General features: G+C 35.6%; 1 protein-coding gene across 2 annotated transcripts in view; it reads left to right on the forward strand.

Annotated features, from left to right (window-relative positions):
- FCHO2 (FCH domain only 2) overlaps nt 1-24,172 on the forward strand; it is an 82,113-nt gene that overhangs the window by 886 nt on the left and 57,055 nt on the right. The window contains exons 2-7 of one of the 2 annotated variants that reach the window (XM_010088181.1): nt 5,912-5,986; nt 7,336-7,477; nt 7,562-7,714; nt 11,615-11,719; nt 17,626-17,724; nt 18,657-18,753. In XM_010088181.1, the coding sequence (XP_010086483.1) occupies nt 5,912-5,986; nt 7,336-7,477; nt 7,562-7,714; nt 11,615-11,719; nt 17,626-17,724; nt 18,657-18,753 (671 nt within the window). The remainder of the gene's footprint in view (nt 1-5,911; nt 5,987-7,335; nt 7,478-7,561; nt 7,715-11,614; nt 11,720-17,625; nt 17,725-18,656; nt 18,754-24,172) is intronic. The other variant, XM_010088182.1, reaches the window with a different exon arrangement.

Here is a 24,172-nt window from a genome sequence, read left to right on the forward strand (position 1 = left end):
ACAATTTAATAACTAAACTACAATAATATTGAAAATAATAGTATATACAACTGAGTGATACACAGCGACACTGTCCCCCCACCCGATGACCAAGGCTCAGCCTGTTCCCAGCTAACGATCCCAGAGCGGGGACAGTCCCGAAACCGCACTCACAGAACGGAGATAACAGTCCGAGTGTCCCAGACCGAGGGCTGACCTGGGTGGGGGGGAAAGGCCTTGGGAGAGCAACCACCTGGAGCGAGATGACCTGGAGCAAAAGAGATCCGGAACCAAAAAGGGGCGATCTTCTGGAGGGTCCTCACCTATATACAGGGAATGATGTGTATGTTATGGAATAGATTATTGGCCACTCTGGGTCTCAATCCTGAACCTAAGATCAAATCCTGGGCTAGTAACTGGGGCTGTGCTCCCTCCCAGCCTTTCTGGTCTGCCAACCTTGTCAGCGGCATAAATATCACTTTTTGTCAGCTTTCTTCTGAGCACAAATCCAAAACACAGCTTCTCATGAAGAAAGTTAACTCTGTCTCAACTTAACCCAGGACAATGTCTGCTTCAGAATTTTCTCTTAATTCAGTTACTTCTAGCAGATGATGTATGGAAAAAGCTTGAAAGAAACTGATTGAGGACCTGTTTTAGTGAAGGGTTCTTGCAGTAAAAACTGTCCAAAAAAACAGATCTTGTTTTCTGGAATTTTTCATCAAAAATTTGGTTTTGGCCTCAAATAGATCTCTGCAAGGAATTTTTTAAAATTCCAGAAAATGTAACCACCACAAATCTGGCAGGTACTCAGTTGTACTGATGTTTGCGTATTTCAAAGTGAATTGGAGAAAATGACAAAAGTCTTTCCACTAAGTAGAAACAGGTGCGTTCCAGAGTCTATGTGTGATGGGCAGTCTCCTGTTGGAAGGACTACACAAACCAAGGAATGTTGTGTTTCAAGAATTCCTGATCCCAGATAACACATTATGAAGGCACACATGGTTCCAGTGAAATCCTGCTTTGGATTGAGCGGAGGGCTACAACACTCACTGTTTAGCATGAAATGCTTAGGGCTTCACAACCTCGCACTTTTAATACTGACCATTATAAATGTTTGCCTTGTGTTATCTTTGTGAATGCCTGGATCTTTCCTTTGAAACCTGGTTTAATTCTTGGAATCAGTCAGTGTTTATAGCAGAAAGTCATAGAACTAAGCTGTATATCACCTGGACACATTTAATTTTATTAGTTTTACATCCATTGCATTTGATTTACCTCCATATTTAGATCAGAATTTCTCTCACTCTGCGTCTTATCTCCTTTATGTTGCATTCTTCGGGCGTGCTTCTTTTTTTTTATGCTGGTCCTAAGGTGAAAGGTCTTATGCAAATGAACAAAAGTAACTTGATGCTGTACCTGGCTTGGATTCTTTGCTTTATCGTAGTGACACGAATAAAACTTGGCAGTTCATTCTACACAAAATTCCTAGTAGAAAAACGTGTGGCATTTTAGGGGTTTTTTTATTCTGTCAGCTCCTTCAAATTAAATTTTAAATGGCATGTGCCTTTGCAATCAATAAATAAAATATTTGGACTTTTCTCCACATATTAAAAATGTTTCAGCTGAAGTTTCTGCTAATTAATTCTAGTGATTTTTTTGAGGAGACAATTTATTTTTCCCAGTTAAACAAGTTTAAATAACATGTAAGACTACAGATTAATGGCCATGTAGGAATACATGAGGATCCCCATGGGCAATTTATCATCAATGAGAGATCAAGAAATTTATTTTCTGTTCTTGTGCATGGATCAGGATGTGCCAAAGAGTTATGCAGCCATTTTTTGTTAAAATGTGAAAAATTTCAGTTCTCATTAACACACTGAGATTCACTAGAATCCTAGTGTTATATTTTAATTTATTGGACAAGGCTGTAACATAGTTCCTTAAGAGCAACTTGCCTTGGGATTGGAAAACATTTGTCAGTGATGCAGACCAGAAGCAGTAAGTTCAGCCCTTTCTAGTGACCTTTTCTCATCAGGATATTGAACATGGTATCCTGTCTGTTCCATTGTATTTTTGTCAGCCCTGCTTTATTGATGGATCTCAGTATGCCAAGCTGCCATTAAAAAAAGCAGTTGGTTGCCAAATATGTACTTCGTTTTACATGAGGAGTGCATCACTGATCAATCTCAGGCTAAGCTAGCAGTAGTTTGTGGCATATAGTTTGTAGTGTCAAAGAAATAGATGGACTTTAAATATTTAATGTTCTCACTTTAGTAAAAAAATTAGAGTGTCCATGTCTAGGCAGCAAAGCCCTTCGCTATCTTTCTGAAGTTACTGTGGGATGTCAGTTGGTTTCCCAGGAAATAAATGTGGTTCAGTAGCACACATATGTTGACATGGGACAAATTCTTGATCTCAAAATAAAATGCATTGGACAGTACTTCAGCAGTATTCTACAACAGTCCAGTTGTTTTGACCGTGTTCTATTTGGCATCTTTGTTTGTTGCAAATAAGTTAAGAGATGTTGCATGCGAATATCTGTTCCTTTCCCTCATCCACAGAATATAGTCTGAATATTGCTTTGCAGTACTGTTTTCTGCTAGCAATGTGTAAGTGGATCACAACATTTAAGAGCCTCCTAGAGCTAGTATTTTTATGCCCTGACTTTTATGTACCTGATTTTCTGAACTGTTCCCTATGAAAACTAAAGTTACACATATATGAACTTTCTGCACATCTGTCCTTCCATTTGTTTTGAACATATTGGCCATTTTTTTCAGAAGTGGACACATAGGAGAGTGAAAACTGAAATCTGCTGAGTAGGTGGAGGAAACAGATCTAAGTTGGTGATGATACTTTTAACGAGTTAGACTTAACTTTTGTTAAGTGTTATGTGCTATTTGACAGTAGTCACCTGGTCAGTCAGGATTGCTGTAGTCTCCAGATTAGCCAGAGAATGTGCTTTTTTCATGTAGCGATCTAACACAGAGAGGAAAGATGGTTGTTTTGGGATGTACAGGCTGCTTAGGGCACAAAGGACACGTGTCTGCATGAAGTCAGACTCTGTTACTTGCACTGTTCAGAATAATGTTTTGGTTGCCTTCAGCCTAACTGGGACAGGGTCTGTTGTTCCCTTTTCTCCAGCCTTAGAAGTCATAACGAAAAAAGAAAAATTGTATAGGATGTGGGAATTTTTTTTCAAGTTATAGTTATCTTAAGGATTTTTTTAAAGATTTTTCTTTCAAAACTTCTCTAAGAACCTTCTGAGATTGCAGAGTTTTTTCCTCTGGAAAAAAAAAAAAGTTTGAAATGTGTTAATTTGTAATAATATATTTATGTACTGTATCTACTGTTCCAACTGAATATCCCTAGAAAGAACAGGTTTCCAGGATCCTTGGCTGTGTTCAGTTAGTTGATACAAACTCAATTTTCAACAGTGTTGTTTCACTTTTTCATTTTTGTTTTTGAGGATTTATTAATGGTCAAGTACTAAAAGAACTGGGACAGTTGAATCTGTAGTTCAGAAATATGTCATCTGAAAGAGTGAATTTTGTGGCAGGCAACCTGCTCAATGTTGGTAAATCTTTAGTGGAGCAGGTTATCTCTCTGCTGAAAGATAGATATCTTTGTTCTCTTCTTGATAAAGCATGTAGAAATTTTGCATTTAAAAAAGTGAAAGTATAAGAAGGTGGGGCTGCCTTTGCAGGTTTTTTTTTCTTTAAATACTGTGAGGATTTTGTAGGTGAACTGTCTTGTGTTTGTGTGTATTTAGCACCTGAACAGTTCACAATTAAGAAACCACTGTGCTCAGCTAGCAACTGAATAGGTATTGTGTTGGCTTTTCTCCAGCGGTCTTGCAAACATTTTTCTGCACCACTTGCCAGGAAATGTTGTAAAAATAATCTCCCTGGTCAGAAAAAAACAGGAATGCAAATATTCCCTTTTAAGAGTTTAACAGATCCCAGGCAAAGACAGATTTTCAGATGGGTGAAAATTAATTTAGTGAGGCAGTCATGGTATTGTGTTAACCAGTATCTCAAACTGCTCTGGGAAGTCAGCTGATAGGACAAATATGTGCCCAACTGGTCAGTAACAGCATCTTTTGGTTGTTACCTTTTGTAACCGGTAGGGGTTGATAATGTGTGGTAAACTGTGGAACACCAGTTCTGTGGAGATTGCTTACTTAAGTATGCTGTAAATTGCCTCAAAGAAGAGGGGTGTGGATTTTGGTCAGAAATCTTGTGTGGTTTTTTTTTTTAAAAAAAAAAAAAAAAAAGGAAAAAAGGCCTCATCCAGCCTGGCCTCAAACACCTCTAGGGATGAGGCATCCACAACTTCTCTGGGCAACCTCTTCCACTGTCTGGCCACCCTCACAGTAAAGAATTTTTCTCTGATAGAAACTATTGATAATTAATCAAAATATATTGTTCGTCATGGTAATTAACAAAACGTCAGTGTCTCTTCTGGATGTCTGTGCATATATGCTTGTTGCTGTGCAGTGATCAAGAATTCCAAACCTTGGAAAATTAAGCTTTTTCATTTAATCAATAATACTTACATAAGTGGAAGGAGGATGAAGTTATTTGATTTTTTTTTTATGGTTTGTTTGTAGGTGAGATTTAAAATGTAATTCAGTTACTGCATTTTACAGTTTAATCCCCTTCTCCAAACTGGTTGTCCAACTAACTGGATACTTATTTTGGAAGTTCAGTAGGTTTAAATGCAAGCCCCGCTTTTTCAGGTGACTACTGCTTTGTTTCACATGTTCGTACGAAAATACTTTTTGTTTGGAAGGTGTTGCTGCGAAGCAGAAATAAAAGCCTTTGCCTCAGCAATAAGTGGTTACAGTCATGGTATGACTTCAGAGGAGGTGAATTCTTCATCTTTTTTTTTTTCCTCCCTTTTGCACCTGAATAAATGTATTAAACAGCAGGAAAGAAATTGCTTCAAGCTTTTGCATTTTCAAGAAAAAGCAATTACAGTATTTATGCAAATCCAGGATGCTTCTGCATCTAAGGTGACAATGCATGTTGAATATTGATTTAGGGTGGAAAATTAAAGTAATGTGTATGTAATAGGAGGGTGAGGAAGACTGATGAGGGAGGGACTTGCAGGGAGTCGCTACTCTATCTGCTGCAATTTCATGTCAATTGCCCCAGCAGAGGCTCTAAGGCAGAAATCTATGCTGACCCTTGAATTTTGAATCTCCAAAAGACAAGTATAACTGTGGGCTTGAGTGCAGGAAAACATAATTAAACTTCACATAGGGAAGAGGTTATCCAAAATAAATCAGAATGTATTGAGACAACCTTCTTGGAAAATTAGTATAAACAGCAGGACACAATACTTCTCATTGCATATTATTTTGCTGTTTTCTAAACTCAGATATCGCTATCCAAAGTACTTAAAAACCAAACAAACAACGACAAAAAAAACCCAACTCCCCCTACAAAAAAGACTAGACAAGACCCCATTTTATTTAATGTGATTGTTCCGTAAGCATTCAACTTGTTTATTTTAATGTTTTCCTTACAAACATATTTGATTTTGCTGTGTAAATCTCTTGGTATTTAGACAGTGCTAGGTGGGTGATTGTTATGTCCCTTTGCTCTGAGTGTTACTAAAGAATGTTAAAGGCAGAGGGGAACAGCAGAGAGTATAGGAAGGAAGGAATTGTCTTTTTCAAGTCTTTGGTCCCTAGATTTTACTTGTTTCTGTTCCCTGCCACATTCTGTCACAGGTTCTTCAGTTTGTTTTTTTTTAAATATACTTCTGTGAATTTTTTATGTAGTTTTTGAGGAGTCATTCAAATGGAGTAATTTTCATCTGGAGTAAAAAGTCCTCTGTTTTGCATCTCTAGAATGCCTACTAGTCTGTCTACAAATTTCTTCAAAATTTCAGTTATGCTTTTGATGGCTTTCTTTGACAGGGCTACAATAGAGGAGGCATATTCAAGGTCAATGACAAAACTAGCCAAATCAGCAAGCAATTACACACAACTTGGGTAAGTGTACGTAAGAGAGAAATAATTAACTGCATACATGTTAAGAATCAAATTTGATTCTGAATATTTTATTGATGATGCTGAAAATAACGTAACTTTGACACCTTTAAAAAATTATTGTCACTTCTTCAGCAACCATGTAAAATATCATGGAGCTATGAAAAACACAGAAGACAACACAATTTTTTTTTTCACAGTGTAAAGAAAAAAAAATACAAAACCCAAACATGGAGGAACTGTCTCTTCCTCTGTGTTTAAGATTGAGTTCTTTTCAGACATAATAAAGAACTTGACCTTCTATTCTGTACTCCCAAGCCTATGGTAATTTTTCTGAAGAAAGAACATATGGTCCACAAATGTGGCAGTAAGTTTATTTATTTCTATTATTTCTACTTTCTGGGGTGGTATCTGTCCTCAGAGATGTTAAGAATGAGACTTTTCAAGAGATTTATTCCGTAGTTTAGTTAAATTTTTATACACATGATATGTTTTTAAAAACTAGAATGATTAATGGATGCCTGGTCGTTAGAAAGATCATGCCAACAACTCAAACTTCTTAGATGAGGCTAGATTTTTTTAGATGTAGTAATCACAGCTAGAAATGTGGGGAGCTTTCATCAGTGGAAAATTTGATACCAGTTGATGCTGCTCTTTGAAGGTTCTGTATCTGCATGGTAGTTTGAACATGAGTGCTTTATAGGCTATGTATAGCATTGATTTTTCAGCAACATTAACCGGGAAACTGAGGTAGGACTATATCTTTAGAAAGCTGGAAAAGTCCATTCAGTATAGAAATCTGAATCTGAGAGATGACCTGTCCCCCATCTTCTTTTGCCATGTGGTTAATCTTTGTTAATCAGTAAATTCTTTTTAGTGGCAGACCACCTTGACAATGTGTTTTTCCTGCATCTTGTGGCTGTAACGATGTAAGACAACTAGAAACTTAACTAACCAAGTAATTTCTGATTTGTTTGCACTATTCAAGTGTACGTATAAAAATACTTCTGCATGTTAAATTATTTTGAGCTGCTTTTGCATCATCTTTAGGAATATAACCTGTCATTATTGTGTGCTGATGATAAAGAAGATTAAGTGAACGTTGTTGTGTTTTACTTATTAGAGTCAATACAGGTAAAACATAAAACATGCAAAAAATTAGTAGATAGGATTCCAAGTAAATTTGAAACATTTAATAAGAATTTATAGCAATTATTGGGATTGTTCTTTGTTTGAGTTTACTGAACTTCTGTAAACTTAACAATTATATTTAAGCACTATTAAAAAGAAATCATAGCCCACTAAAAGGAAGAAGTCCAGATGAACATTACATATTACTTTCCTTGACCTAGGACATTTGCACCAGTCTGGGATGTTTTCAAAACCTCAACAGAAAAACTAGCAAGCTGTCACTTGGATCTTGTGCGGAGATTACAAGAGCTCATAAAGGAAGTTCACAAGTATGGAGATGAACAAATCAAAGCTTACAAAAAGGTTATTATTTCTTTTCTTATGCCTGTCCAATGACTTGTTAACATTAAAATGGCTTGGTTTTGACAACTGTGTGGTATTTGGCAGACTAAAGAAGATGTTTCAGGAACATTGGAAGCAGTACAAAATATTCAAAGTATCACTCAGGCCTTACAGAAATCAAAGGAAAACTACAATGCAAAGTGTGTTGAACAAGAACGTTTGAAAAAGGAAGGAGCAACACAAAGAGAAATTGATAAGGTAGTTCTTTGATATCTTACTTTAATTCGTTGTGTTGTCAGTAACACATTCATCTTGTTTTAGTAAGTGAAATGCTCAGAAAGGGCCTAAAGTAGTAGCTGTGGCTGTTTCATAATGTGAATGGTATTCTGAGTACCATGCAATGTTTTGTTTACACTTACTGATCTGTTCTAACTGCACTGCGGTTCTAATTCCTTATTTTGTAAATACCTGCATCGTATGATAATTTTGTTTAGTGACTTTTACAGAAATTATGTATAATTATCAGCATCTGTTATGTTTTTGGATAAACATCCTTGGATAAATAAGCAAACACTTAATGCCCTTGTTATTGGTTTAAGGAGTAGGAGGTTTTGTGTTGTCCTTTCAATGAGACGAAGTAGCTGATTACACCAGTATTTGAAGTCTGTGCTGTTAAGAAGAAAAACATGTTAACATTACTTTCAGTGCTAATTTAAAAGATTCCAATTTCATGGACCAAAAACCCAACAGAGGGTTATCTTGGTGTTGTATTTAGTACTGTCCTTGGATCTTGGGGGAGTTTGATCTGTTCACAGAATCACAAAATGGCTCAAAATGGCACAAAACCCTCTTTCAGTTTAAAGCCATTACCCCATGTCCTATCACTGCATGCCCTTGCAAAGAGTCCCTGCCCAGCTTTCTTGTAGGCCCCCTTCAGGTACTGGAAGGCTGCTATGAGGTCTCTCTGGAGCCTTCTCTTCTCCAGGCTGAACAGTCCCAGCTCTCTCAGCCGTTCCTTATGGGAGAGGTACTCCAGAGCCTTCATCATCTTTGTGGCCCTTTACTGGACTGTTTCCAGTATGTCCATGTTTGTCTTGCAATGGACAACCTGGAAATGAACACAGTACTCCAGGTGTGGCCTCACAGCTGAGTAGAGGTGATGGATCACCTCCCTTGACTTGCTGGTATTGCTGTAACTTTTTCGTGTTTTCAGGGAACTAAGTAGTAGAGGAAAGAGGTTATGTTTCTCTGTCTTTAACTTTGTCTTGTCTTTTTATATCTTGATACCTCTGCCTGTTTCTATTTCAGTTACCTGATCTGTGTAGGTCTCCTATTTTGATGGAACAGCTAGACTTGGTTATTGTCTTTTCACTGATAACAAAAGCAATCTTGTTGACCGTGTTCTGATACTTTTATCTTTTTTTTATAAATCTAGCTTTTTTTCCTAGCTTCTGTCTCAAATGACAGTTGGATTCCAGACATGAATCAGAAATATGTGGTTTGGCAGATGTTTTCCTACCAGTCTATTCAAAGTATAATTTTTCTGAATTCTTGTAAATAGATCATAACTTTTCAGTAGGAAAAGTTGACTTAATGGAAGGCTTGTTTTTAACATGTAACATTGTCCTTGTTCAGTTGGAAACAAAAAAAATTTCAGTCTGACTGATGTCTACATGAGAAGGAGAAAGAGGAACCATTATAGAATGAAGGCTGCTTTTTATTTTTTTTATGCATCTTCCCTAGATACCTCTGTTTGAACAAATAGGCCATGGTTGAATGCTCAGCAAGTACTTAAAAGTGTTTCTAGTACGAGCAGATAACCGTGACTGTCACATCTCTTCAGTCATGTCTTTATGCAAATTTACATTTTTAATTTCAGAAATATGGTGGCAAAGATTGTATTAATTTATTTTTACTTTGGCGGGGAATAGGTTTATTACTTTTAGGACAATATGAAAAATGTTTTCTATCAAAATTACAGAATAACTACTTAATCAGAAAGCAGGTTATCTACACCAATAAGCTAAGAGCTTGTCACAAAGCCAGGTATTTGGAGAAGTACTTTATTGAAGAATCTGAGGAGGTATCTGAGACTTTGCAGTTTTCATTGCAGCTGAAATTTAGCGTTAACTTGTGTAATAATTTCGTGTTGTTCTTTGACATGTGAACTTCTCTGTTTATAGTGACTTGACAAAAAATTTATGACTGATCCTTATTCTTTCACTTACTGTAAATCTGCTAAATAGACTTCTAGCAATTGCTGCACCTGAGAATAGGCACATCCTGTTTGAGAAGAGATGACTAGTTAATCATACAGTGTTCAGGTTGTTGTCATTTTGTCTGTCCTGCATAGTTTTGTAGATGCTCTTCAGCACGTAATGGTCAGATTCTGCTCATTGTTAAACATGATTAAAAGATACAGAGGATGTTTTGGTTTTGTCAGAGTCCTGTGCATATGGGGTTCAATTGCATAATACTTTATGAAAAAACTTATTTTTTAAGTCTTTTAACTCGGCATTTCCTTTCTTTTCAATAGTTAAGTTTGTAATGATTTTATTGCAAAGCATTCTTAATTATTTTTAAAATCGAGTGTTCACAGAGCTCCTTGTACTTTCAGAGTAGCAAATGGCATTTGGGAAACAACATAGGACTGTTTTCTTCTTGGTAATTCACCTGTGTGAGTGTGCAAGACTGGGAATCATGAAGTAAAATTGATGGCAAGTAACTGATGGGTTTGATACAGCCTGTCATGCTCTCCTTTTAATGCCTGAAGGATACGTATTATTCATACAGTGAAGTATTTTCAGGCACTGTCACGCTGGGTTCAGAAGACTACATGACTAGAGATCTGCTTGAGCTTTCTTTGTAACTGGAAAAATAGAACTGTAGCTTTGGTTCTTCTTGTTCTGAGGACCTGATTGATGCTTCCCCAGGTGAACAAGTGTTAACACTATAGTGTTACTCATTATTTTCAGTTATTTTTCTCTTGGAAGTTGCAGAACTCTCTCTTTCCAGAGGGCATCTTTGTATTAGTTCACTTGAAAGTTATAGTGGTTTGCTTTAAAAGTCTTTGCAAGTGAGAAATAGTTTCTGGTTTTAGTAGGGGACAGAGCAAATTAATTTGAAAGAGAGGAGAGCTATTATTAACTAGAACAAATAGTAAATACACAGATGTCTTTACTGATGTCATTAATTCAGGAATACTTTTGAGTTACAACTGATGGGAAATTTCAATGAGATAAAGTAGGCATGTTGAACAAAGAAGCTAGGAAAAAAGCTAGTGTTTAGACAGTTTTCATTTTCATTGGCTTTTAACTTGGAAATAGCAAGAATATCAAGGGTATGAAAAACTCCATCTCATGTGTGTCCTCCAATAAACTTTGAACATAACTTTTTCTCTACCACAAACAGCCACTTCATTCCATTTTTTTTTCCAGATAGTATTGGGATTCTCCTATGTTTTGTTTTGTCTTTTGAGAGTATTAAACTCCCAGAAAGATGATTTTGGTTTATTAGCAGCAAATAATTAAAAAAAACCCCAATAAATTATAAAGACAAAAAGGACTATTATAAACAACACTCAGCTACAAAAATCTGGACATCAGTGTGTTCTCCATTAACTTCACTTTCAAATATATCTTAATCTAAAAATTTCCATTGGTGCGACACCTTTACTTTTGAATTTCTTCCTTCATGCCTAACAGAAAACTGCACCTTCCTTTTTTTACCATTTGCTCTGTCAGAATCGCACAAATAACTGTTTGCACTGTATTCCAGACCTGCTTTATTCCTGTTTTTCTGTTGCAGATCTAAATATTTGCCGAGAGATAGATAGTTAACTTCAGCAACACAAATTTGATTTAAAAATAAGTACATTATAAATTAGTCATTGCTGATAAGGGAAAGGGATTTAAATGAGGTAGTTACTTTGTTACCTTTTAATGTTGTTTATGTATAACTTTGAATAGGAATCTCTAATGGCTTGAATCTGAGTATTTGGTGGTGAAATTTTGTTATCATACTTCACTGTTTTGATATTTTTTATGCCCCTGAATATTTTCTATACCTCATCCTAGGCTTTCTTTTAATTGTGACTTTTAAAACCTTAGATCAGATTGTATGTGTGACAGTTGACACTTTTTTTGTACTGATCTACAGGCAGCAGTTAAAACAAAAAAAGCTACAGATACCTATAAACTATATGTGGAGAAGTATGCTGCATTTAAAACTGATTTTGAACAGAAAATGACAGAAACTGCACAGGTAAGTGTTATATTAAATGAGTTCTTTAGAATAGATGAATATGTGCTGTTTAATCTCTGAAGACATCTGAAATCAAAGCTTTTGAAAAATTGATTCGAGATAGAATGATCTCTGTTGGAAATTGATATAAACAATGATGTCAGAAGTAATGTGTTTGAAGGGCAAACACTGACCATGTGTGTTGTAATGACACTGTCCTTGAATGACAGAGTTGAACATTAGCACTCTAGAAAGACTTTTTGAAGAACTTTTTAGGAAGAAAACTAACTTCTGGAAGTATTGTGATCACGTGGGAAATCCTCTGAATTGCTGGACACCCAGAACTCATTCATAGGAGTCTCAGTACTGGGATTCAACATGTTTTTTTCATTAACATTCCAGCAAAATACTTTAGTTACAGCTTGTTAAAGTGTCTTCCCAGGGTTTACCTGAGGTTGTGAAAAGCCCTTACAGCTGTTCAAGTTTCTGGGATTTTTAAAGACTTGTAATCTGTATTCCAGAGGATATCAAGTTCTCTCTATGATTGCATATGCTGCTGCTTGTTACGTTTGAAAGTTTCCTTTTCAGATCTGTTGGTAGCAGACTTTTTTAACATTGCCCCAGATTTCAAAAAGCAAACATTTCTTGAGGACTGGTTGGTGTATTTATTTGTGTATATTTCTTGGTTTAGTAAAGCTTTTACAAAGATGGGAATTTTCTTTTTGGTTGAAGTTTCTTTGCTCTTTTCATTGGTTTCAAATGTTAATTTTTAGGCATAGTTGGAATTAGGGAGACTTAGTCATATTTGTATTTTTAATATTTAAGTGGGAGAATGTTAGGGTTTTCCTTAACTCCTTGGAAATTAAGATTTCACATCATGGGATTGTGTAGGCTGACATGTAAAAAGCTGCCCTGTCCTAAACTGCAAACTGCTTTCCAACTCTGAGAACTTCAGTAGAATTTGATCTAGTTCATCTCTGAATAGATACTGAATGCAGCTGTCAGAGAAAGAATACCACATATATCACATACCAGAACCCTTCCCTTCCACCCCCGAGTCCAGGCATTTGGAACAAAGTGCTTAGGCACACTACTGCAAAATTTTGCTTTAACACAATTGTTACATTAGGAGTCTTGACAACCTTTTCCTTGAAGAGTTCGCAGAGGGCACCTTTTTTCTGCAGTATCCTGACTCATTTCTGTTTGAAGCAGCTGTACTCCTTACAGTTTTCTTTTTACTTTAAGTTAGGTTATGTATATTTATTTTTCTCTCCTAAAAAAAAAAAAAAAAAGTAACTTTTAAATTATTTTTTTTATTGTGTGGTGTAAAACAGGATGATTGCAGTTATTCGGTGGTATGAAAAAGCTTTATTAAAAATAAAAGTTCAACAAGAAAATTCACGAGTGCTATGGTCTAGGCCATAAAGCATGTTGTACTTCTCTCTCATCTCTGACCTGTGAAACTCTGTTTTCAATATATGTTTTAAGTTAGTATTACTGTCAAAAGTAGCAGTATCCTATTTCCATGCATCTCACTTTCTGAAGTATTTGTGTGAGAAGCTCCCTTGTAGAACTAATCTAGATAGAACTAATGTATGAAGGAAGGATGGCTTTAATCCAGAACAGACCTGTGGTCTGGTTTATTAAAGAGATCACACAAGCATTTGTGCTGGCACAAAGACAGAGGCAAAGTAGTACCAAGGGTAGAGAGCTATCTTTTAGCTTTTAGCTGGTGTGACATGTGACACTGGCCTGGAATCACTTGCATATGTGTCCACCTTACATGTTTGCATCTGTTGCCTTAGAATTGTGTGACTTGCTTTGTGACTTAACATATTTGTGTATCAGTTGTCCCTAGGCGATTTGACTGGGATTGATGTTGGAATTGTCATGTGTGATTACCATCACTTGAGAATTTTGGGACTAGGCAATCTTTTTACGTTTAACCAGTATATATCTTAAAACAATTATTGGAAACAAGTATAATATAATGGCAACAAAAGAATCATTGAAGTATAACATGCCTCCTGGAGAGTTTCCAGAACTAAAAGTAGATGGAATCAAACTGACATGTGAACACATAGTGCTGCTACCCAAAATGGTAACTTTTTTGCACTGGTCCTGTTAAAGTAATTATTGTATTTGCTCAGTAAGTGTTCCAGTAACTCCATCATTGTGTGGTTTGTATAAATTGTAATGCAGACTGACTTTTGCTGTAGACCCCACCTTCTGCTACAAATAAATCAAGTAGTATCAGAAGAAATACTGAACTGTTCTATTTATTTGTCTCAAGACATATCTAAGTGTGGCTCTTCTGGATCAAGAAGTTCCTGCACTGTTTGTTATTTACTTTGCTCTGGAAGTTACTGAACCCCCACTGAAACAGATCCTGTGAATGTTTCTGATCCACTGCAGAGCAACTTCAGTCAGGTTGCTTTAAATCTTTATTTAGGCTCACAAAAGCTGTCTGTTGTCTATTCCTTACCTTACAAGAAAGACACTGTGTTCATAGCAGTTGACTTACTGCTCTCTGAAACACTAAGAAAAAAGTTTACAAATATTACTTTAATAAACTGGCCTTGCTAAATTGCACTGTAAACTTGTCTCCAGTAAGCAAGAAAGCTGTGAGTAATAAAAAGTAGTTCTTGTTTAGAACTGATGGAAGATGATAAACATCAGGAGTATTTGAAATTTATTTTATTGTCACTGAGTTAGTGAAGGAAAACATAGGGGCTTTCAGCAAGAAACTATGTGAGCTTTTTGATTATGTACTAAAAAAAACCCAAAAACCATTTGAACAACCCCCTGAAACAAAAGAATGAGAAAAGTAACAGCTTATTTTGTATCTAGAGACAGAATGTGAAGATGCTATTTGTTCAGCTTTCTTGTTTGTGTTAGTAGGTAGGTATGTATGTGTTATTAGGAAGGCTGAGATGTAGAGAGAGAAAAAAAAATCTTTCTACTGTATCAGATGTTACAGTTGGGAAAACATGACCATGCTTTTATGCTGTTTTGTTTTTCTGGTTTTGGAGGTTGGGGGCAGTCAGGATCTTTTTGGGTTGGATTGGGTTTTTTCCCAATACAAAAATGGTACAAAGTTAACTGTCACTACAAACCACACTTGTCTGAATGTTCTTAGTTCTTAATTGCAGCAACTCTTTGAATTAAAATTTAAATTTTCACTTAATATGATAATGGACAACTGGAAACTTTCCACCCCTGTCCACATTGGAAATGAAAATTGCCGTTCTGCCAGTGTGCGTTGTATCTGTGGAATTTATTTTGAGCATAGTGGTGTAGCTGCATCTACAGTTTGGTTGCAGAAGGGCTACTTTAAAGATCATGCATTAGGAAAAATAACACCATCCATGAACATGTGGAAGCCCACTTCGATACGAAGTACGCCCTAGATTATCTTAATTTAGAGTACATTTCACTTGAAATATACCAGTTCTGGAAACAAAATCAATGAGTGTGAGTGTTCTCAGCTGTTCCAGTGCAAAATCTGTTGGCGTAGCTTAAATCTGTCTTATACTGTTCACATACTATTTTTCTTTGGACAAACATCTTGAATTGCTATGGCATTATTCTCAGTAGTCGCGTAGTGATGTCCTCACGGAGCTGTCCTCTTTTCTTAGTTAAATTCCACTAATCTTGTTGCATAGATTTTATATATTTTTCCTTTTTTGTCAGTTACTGTCTTACCTGCAGTTATCAAAGTAAAGTGAGTCATGATAATAAGTGATTTTGAGAGTTTGAATTTTGAAACATACGATCTTCCTAATCTTGAATTGCAAGTTACGGGTATGTGATAAACATGGAAGGTGTTATTGTGATTAAAGAAACAGGAAAATATAGTTTGCTGTTGTTTAGAAACTGTATTTGACAGAAATTCCTCATGTTGAAAGATTTCTCTGAGTAAAGCTATATTTGTATTACAAAACTGTTATGCAGGTACTAAGAAAATGTAATGTCTTATTTGTCAGATTTATACCTTGCTAGAAACTTTTAAAAATCACATAGCACAGACAGTTATTGGAAAGGATCAAATAACTGAAAGCGCTAAATTATTCTTTGAAAGTCTGTTTTATCTAGAACTGAGTAGCGTTGAGTTTGGATTATTTTGCTGTTGAGCAGTCTGCATCTAAATAAAGTTGAAGAATGAGTAATAGTTCATTTTAAAAAAATGTCAAACTTGCAGGAAAACATGCAGGTTCACAAAAAGGAATAATGCTTACTTAAACTGTGTATACTGAGTTGGACAGCTAAAGATCTTGTCAATGCTGATTTTTTCATATGAATTGTAGCTTAAAATGCTAATGGCTTACATTTGTTGAGTCATTAACATTAGAGATTCATCTCAGTACATCTTTTTAAAATGGACTGATTTTTCAAAAGTGAAAGTAAACAATTTGATTATTATATCTGTGATATGAATTATGTGGTTGTATTATGGTACCTAGCTTTATTCTTTGATCAGAAACTCTTTGTACTACATACTTTACAAGGCCTAGATGGCTCTGCTTCAAAGACTTTAAATCTGAAGTACAAAACAATAAACAAGAAATAAGGAAACAATTGGGGGAGGGGGATACTTTCCACTGACATAAGAGACAAAAAAAAAAAAGTCAGAATGGCCGATGTTTTTGATGTGCATTGTAGACAAGACTTTAAAGGAGACAGGTACCTCTGTTTTGTAGAGTTTTATGTGGACCTCAAACCAAATGTGAGGAAGGCATAATCTTAAAAACTGATGTTGTGTTTAGATTAAAATTAGGTGGTGGAAACAGGTGCACATTGGAAGGACATACAGTGTACGTGTGTTGACACCCTCATAGTAGCTTAGAGCAGATACTCTAGAGATGGACCATAGTTTTGAAAGCAAAATAATATTGTTTGTATAATAAGGCAATAAATAAAAGTAACATCATAAAGTAGGCTCCAGAGGCTGACCATATCCTCTGTAATTAAGAGCAAGGCTGCTGGAGGGGAAAAAAAAAAATTAATCTGATGGCTAGAGAGGTATGTAAGTATGACAAAAGAAAGGTTGAGAGTTTAGAAGTCAGAGATATTTGACTTGTCTGTATGGCATTGTGTTTATGAATCAGAGTAGCTGAAGGTGTGAAATCTGGAGAGATGATCTTCAGAGAACATGTACAAATCGGAGAGAGGATTAATTGGTACTCCAAAGTTGGGAAATGCTTGAAAGGGCAGTTGCAGAAATTGGAAGAGAACTAGGATACTACAGGAGTAAACAAAGATTTCAAGACAATTATGGTTGATTGTTGGGAAAGATGTACATTTTTAGTTCTGATCTTTGTCTAGGAGGGGGCCATTTAAAACATCGGAAGTGATTTTAAAATGGCTGTCAACTGGAAGTTGGGTAAAATGGAACAAACTACAAAGATTATATACAGTGAGTTTAAAGATCAAACGAATCATGTTTAAAGAAGCCAAGGATATAGATTTAACTAGAAAAAGAGAAAGCACGTGTATATTGTGAGCAGGAGGAGAAGGTTCTAAGAGGGAAGTGCAAAACAGATCCAGAAATAAGATTTCTGGGTTTAGCAGAAAAAAACAACATGCTTCAGTATTGGAGAAAAGAGTTTTTGTTTTTTAAACACCCTCTAACCCCATTTTCTTTTGGTAGAAATAGATCAGACTTTTTTAAAAATCAAGGTAGATGAAAGTTTAAAGAGTCAGTAAAAAAATTGAATAATGGTTCTAAAAGAGCATATTTTAAAGTACACTATTTCATAACTCTGTGAATTCTGCACCTTTGTTTCTTAAACATTGTAGTTACTATGATCAAGATCTGAAAAAAAAATGGGTTTTTTTTCCATGTATTGTATTTAATTATTAAAATTTAAGGTTTAGTATTTCAGTAAATGTTTTCATTATGATTAATTGCTTGTATTGGTTTACAGAAATTTCAAGACATTGAAGAAACACACCTTCTTCACATGAAAGAGATTATAGAATCATTGTCAAATACCATAAAAGAAATTCATATCCAAATAGGAGAGGTAATTTTTGTATTATCATATGTTTATTCGGATTATGCTACAAATTTTTCTTAACTGTTAAATTGAACATTTTTTTCAGTGTTTGTGGTAATTACAAGATCTCATCTTTCAAATTATGGCAATTTCAACATAAACTTAAATTTTTGTGGCTTCCTGTTACGTTTATATGTGCAGTATTGCAAATTTTACCGATTAAGTCTGAATAAATTTCATCTTAACAGAAAATGAAATGTTTTCATTTGAGGCATTTTTAGTGTATTTCAAATTTCTGTTCCCTGGATATTAAATTAGCACTCATTTCACGCATAATCAGGATACTTGTGCTTTTCTTTGACTAAAACTTGAAATTAGGTCACTCTGAAAATTTTCCAAATTTTTGATACACTTTGAGTTTTATGAGCAAAAGTTCTTCAGTAACAGAGGCTTTTATACTATCTTTTCTTTAGATGTAAGTTGGTTTAATTAATAATCCTTATAAGTAGTCCTTAATTTTTAGATGTTTTGAAGTGTAGTTTTATTTGCATACACTTACTTTGGGTTGCTATTTTCCTTAGTTTTGAGGTTTTCTGCTAATGAATGATGGTCACAAGGGTCATGCTATTTATTTCTAAAGAATATACGTACTGACTTGTTGGTAAAATTTATTAACGACATGTGGTTATTCCTTTGACAGACCAGAGACATTACAACAGTAGTGCTTTTAGTCAAGCAGGTGGAAGCTGTGATAACACATTAGTAACAGTTCACACCCTTAACTGTTGCTGGCTTACGAGACTGCTTGTCTTCCAGACATTGCAGTGGGACATGTGGGATATTTTAGAGGGAAGCATTTTGAACCTTAACTGTAGAAAAAACCACTTTTAAAAGTTAATTATATTCTTTCAGTTACTGGTTTTTAAATTCCTTTTGTGTGTGGTGTGGTTTTTTTGAAGGTACATGAAGAGTTTATGAATAACATGGCGAATACTACGGTTGAGAGTTTAATACAGAAATTTGTTGAGTCAAAAGGAACTGGCAAGGAAAGACCTGGTAAGAGATTAAGAACAACAGAGTAGGAAATGTTAATTTTAAAACTGTAGATTTCCATTCCTGATAAAAGGTCAAACCTGTTTGTTAGTGTGTTGTATTTTTAATGTATGTACAATTTCAAATTCTCAGAATTCATTAGCTTTGATACAAAATGATTAGAAATTTATTAACACACAATTTATTATGTACATGTAGTATTTGTGTTCATAAAGCACAGCAGTTTGTAGCTCTGAGTCCCTCTATGTAGACCTTCAAGGGAGCTTTTAAACAGTACTGTTCTGTGATACATGAGTGAAATTTGTCAAGAAACTGAAGGTTCTTGCACAAACTAGGTGTTGTCTGCTATGTGTTCCTGCATAAATTATGTTTCAGAACTTAATTGATGGATCTGTTTAGCACAGATGTCTCTAAAGCTGCTTATTGATCTATTGGAACAGTTGCATCAGTTTGGTTAGCTTACAGAATTGTACATTTTAGTAGATTGTGTGTAGATTGTTTTTTACTAAGCAGCAAATTGAGTAGTGTTTCCTGTAAGTACTGCTTGTTGGGTGTGGTGTGTAAGACTTTCCTGGACTGGCATAAAAAGGCAATCTTACAGAAGTGTGTACCTATTGTTATAGGAAAAATAAAGAGTTTACTTTAGTATGTGGGCATGAATACAGTCATCAGGTGTGTGAATACAGGGATTCAGTAGAGCTGTTTTCTGTTTTCTTCAGTGTTGGGCATCCTGACTGGCATCTCTGTCTTCTAGTATAGAAGCGCAAGGGTTTTTTTCAGAGCAAGGATGTACATAACAGAGTAGCTCTTGAGAATTTTTATTAAATTGTTAGATATGGTTGCTAGCTATCTTACAATACCTCTGTGTGGTGTTTTTAACACTGTTTCATGTTCTTTCTGTGATCCACTACTGCGTATATCCAAGTGGGTTGAGATAAGATTGTATATGGAACAATTTTTTAATGTTTCCTGAGTATTTGCAATTTTTCAGTAAAGATTAAGAAAGAAAAACTATGAGCTTCAGCAGTTCAGGTTCAATTGGTCTGAAATCAGGACAAAGACCTGTGAAAATTTGGTGTTCAGACCTCTTTGACTAGCTATTGTTGAGATCTCATGGCTAGGGATCTCCATCTTGCATTTAGGATTCTGATTCCTTGGGTTAAAAAGGCACTTGCTAATGTATCCCAGAGCACTGTGCACTTGAAGTCATCCATGCTATTAGCGTGGGGCTTTGCTAGACAGCATAGTAATAGTAAGAAAAGTAACACTTCTCATTTAATTTAGTGGGAGAAGTTCTACTCACTCAGTACTTATTTTCTGTTTTACAGAGTTCTTCAAATCCCATTTGTATTCTCTGTGGCCAAATAAAAGTTTTTGTGATAGCAAATGTCATCTCTTCAACCCCTTCAATAGCAAAGTATTCTAAGGAAAAATAGTGCATTTAGTGTGGAAAAGTATGCACCTTGCATTTTCTTTTACAGTGTTAAATTATTGTATTGATACCACCTTTGTAAAGCAGTCATGGTGCGGAGGGAAAGCACAGGCAAATTCAGCAAGAATACAAATTCACAAGAAGTTGTGAAGTGTCCATGTTAGGAGACTAGAAACACAAACCTGATGGTGTTAATTGTGGTTACTGCTTCTATTATATTCATTTTATTAACTTAGAATCATAAAGCTTTGACAATTACTAAGATTTTGAATGCAAAGTGAGGTATCAGCCTTCTAAGAATGAAGTGGAAATATTCAGTGTGGTAAGGACAGCTTTTTATTAAAAGCTTTTTATTTATTAAAAAATACTTTTCTGCATTTGAGAACTGTTCTTAGTAGAAAGGTATTGTAACCCATGGAGCAAATGTTTTAAGTCTTGCTGTATGTGATGTATTTATTAATTAGGCAGGAGAAGGCTCCTCACATGAATCCAAATATTAAATGTAAAAATTATATTGACTTGGTGTACAAAACAAATGCAGAAAAAATGTTTTATGGCTGTCACTGTTGCTTATGATTCCAGTCCTAAATCTGTTTAAAGGCAATACTGTAAAATCTTCCAGATCTACGTAGGCCTTGTCCCCTCCATATTATTTTTGGGCTAGAATACTAAGTTTGATGGTGAGACACTTTCTGAAATACTGAATTTTGAGAACAAAATAAACTAAAAAGGTAATGCATGACAAAGTATTTTTTTTTAATTTTAGTATATTCTAGTTACAGTTCTTCATGGCAGATTTCACTTGCTTTTATTTATATCTGTAAAAACGGGAATGAATCTGAAATGAAGTACTGAGGAGGGCTGTTTTAATGCATTGACTATAAACAATTTACAGTAAAGTTTTCTAGATATAGGCAATTATTTTCTTAAACTCTCATCTGTATAGATACCTGAAATTTCTCATACCGTGATGTCCTGTGTACCAGATTATACAGGCTCCCTCTGGTGGCTAATATCTGTCACCTGAAGTTGTAATATACAGGATCTTCCAAAGTCTAACACTTTTTTCCAGTACAAATAATGTTTCTGTCAAGCAGTAATGCTTTGTGAGGTGTTTTTAACTTCACTCATGGACTTCTTTACAATGGCTCTTTTTTAACTGCTAACTAAATAACTTACCTAGTCAGCGTTATCACCTACTTCTTACTGAATTTACTTGAAAAAATTTTTAAAATTTAGTTTTTAGTTTACAGTTTTTAGTAATACAGTTAAGTTTAGTAATACAGTAATACAGTTAAGAAGTTGTGTTCATTATTTGTTTTCTTACTTCCATTCAGTGTTAAAAAAAAAAATAGGCACATTCATCCAGTTGTAAATCTTTCAATTTTACTGGGAAAAAACCACTCAAATGTAGAACATTGAAAAACAGAAAGAGAGCTGTCAGGACCTGCAATAACAAATAGGGCTTCAGGTCAGAGTTTAGTGTGTTCTCTGAACCATTTCTGACATTCAGAGGGACCTGGACAGGCTCAAGCAGTGGGCCCATGTGAACCTCATGAAGTTCAACAAGGCCAAGTGCAAAGTCGAGGCAATCCCAAGCACAAATATAGGCTGTGAGGAGAATGCATTGAGAGCAGTGCTGAGGAGAAGGACTTGGGCTGCTGGTAGATGAGAAGCTCAACATGACCCAGCAATGCGCACTTGCAGCCCGGAAAGCCAACCATGTCCTGGGCTGCATGAAAAGAAGCATGGCCAGCAGGCAGAGGAAGGTGATTCTCCACCTCTACTCCATTCTCATGAGGAGGGCAGGCTGAGAGAGTTGTGATTGTTCAGCCTGGAGAAAAGAAGGCTCTGGGGAGACCTTATAGCAGCCTTCTGGTACTTAAGGGGTGCCTACAGGAGAGATGTGGAGGCACCCTTTATCAGGGAGTACAGCAATAGGACGAGGGGTAATGGTTTTAAGCTGCAAGAGGGTGGGTTTAGATTAGCTATTAAGGAAGCAATTTTTTACCTTGAGGGTGATGAGACACTGGAACATGTTGCCCAGAGAAGCTGTGGATGCCCCAATCCTGGAAGTGTTCAAGGCCAGGCTGGATGAGGCTTTGGCAACCTGGCCTAGTGGAAAATGTTCTTGCATATGTCAGCGGGGTTGGAGCTAGATGATCTTTAAGGTCCCTTCCAACCGAAAACATTCTGTGATTCTGTGGAAATTTGTTGTCCACTTCTGATGAATCAGTTTTCTGTTTGTGATCGGCTGTTGCTCCATGTTCCTTGGAAAATTCATTTATTTCATGGCAGAAAATATCTGCTTTTCTTCCACCCAAAGGATATGTTAAATCAGTAACGGAGATGTTGTCTGTTCCAGATTAATGACATATTGATAAATTCTAGCTTTACTTAATCTTCTAATAATTTATTAAAAAATTGGTTTGTTCCAGTATGAAAATTTGATGCTTAGAAACTCTTAGAAAGTACAAGCTCATGTTCTTCCTAGATCTTATGTCTGAAATTGGCAGGATAATGTCTAATGTGCTTGAATAGATTAATGAATGCCTATATAGCTGTAGTTGGTCATGAAAGATTTTAAATTTTTAACTACTGAATTACTGTGCCCTCTTCTCATATGTGGGAAACTAACTGGGTGTGTTTATCCCTGTATTAGTTTTTGCCCACTACACAGTTTACACAGAAGGTATCTTGAAGGCTAAATGAGAAGACTCAGCTGTGCTGTATTGTCAAAAAAAAAAAAAAGGAACAAAAGCAAAATCTAAATTATTTGTTTTTATTGATTTGTTCTGGTATCAGTGGCTGTTGGTAATCTATTAAAATGTGACTCTTATTTTTTAATTTTTTCTTAAAAGAATCGTATCTGTGATTCTATTGTATGATTCTATGATTTTAATAGAGGACATCAACGTATTTATTGTAGTACAGACAGAAACGGAAAGCCAAAATCCTTGTTGGCTCCTAAGCCCTCCAATAAAACAGTAATCTGCAGATGGCAGTTATTACATATGCTGTGCCATTATTCAGTGTGAGAGAGGCACTGGGTCATCTTTTAACTATTTTTTTTTAAAATTGCATTGTTTTTCTGCTATCTCAGTCCATCTTTTACAATCTGAATAAGCCAGAGCATGATTTGCAACTGCAGCCTACAAGTAGGCAGAGGAGATCTGGCAAAGAGGAATAGTCACATGCAAATTTTCTTCTAAATGTGCCACTAAAAGCATCTAGAATTTGGTCTGTGGAAAACACAAGTGCGTAAAAATACTTCTTTTATCCTTTCATTATCAATCCAATAAATTTGAACTTTATGGAGGGGCTAGAAGAATTTGCCTTTTTCAAAACGTAAAATTAGGGCTTGCAATCCATCAGCTCTTTGGATTAAATGATAAGTACTTTACAATGGTGGTTATCCATGATTGCTGTTGAACAACCGTCAACTGCCTCTTGCACATATAGTAAAGCATTTGACTTTTGTTCCACTTGTCCTTTTAGATATCCTCTTTCTACCAAATCTAGAATTTGGCAATTTGGTCAGTAATTGATCAGGAACACTAGTTAAAAACAGTGTTTGGTCTGTTGCTTTTTGGAGCTGCTAAGACCTATTTTGCTTTATTTGCCCATGCAGAAAAAAACTTGTCTCAAGGCTCCTAGTAATTCCAGTCATGGGAAAGTTTAAGGTCATGGATATCAGATGGAGATGTTAATTCAGGATTATTTTTTTATAATTTTGAAATTCTTTCTGGGAATGCTATCAATTAGTCTAGATCTGAGAAATGTATCAGTGACTTAGGACAGCTATAATGTCAAGATCTCCACTGCCTCACAAGGTAAGATGTATCAGAAAAAAATATCCTGGAATCCTGTCAATGTGCTGTTGATCCTTGTCTGTTCTGAGGGAACACAGTTGGGAGCTCTGTTTCTGGAAAGCTAGCGCCTTGTGTATTTGGAAGTCTTAAAAAATAATGGTTTCTTTAGATATGGCAT

Source organism: Pterocles gutturalis, unplaced genomic scaffold (genome assembly GCF_000699245.1).
Source record: "Pterocles gutturalis isolate BGI_N339 unplaced genomic scaffold, ASM69924v1 scaffold2397, whole genome shotgun sequence".
NCBI classification, from domain to species: domain Eukaryota; kingdom Metazoa; phylum Chordata; class Aves; order Pterocliformes; family Pteroclidae; genus Pterocles; species Pterocles gutturalis.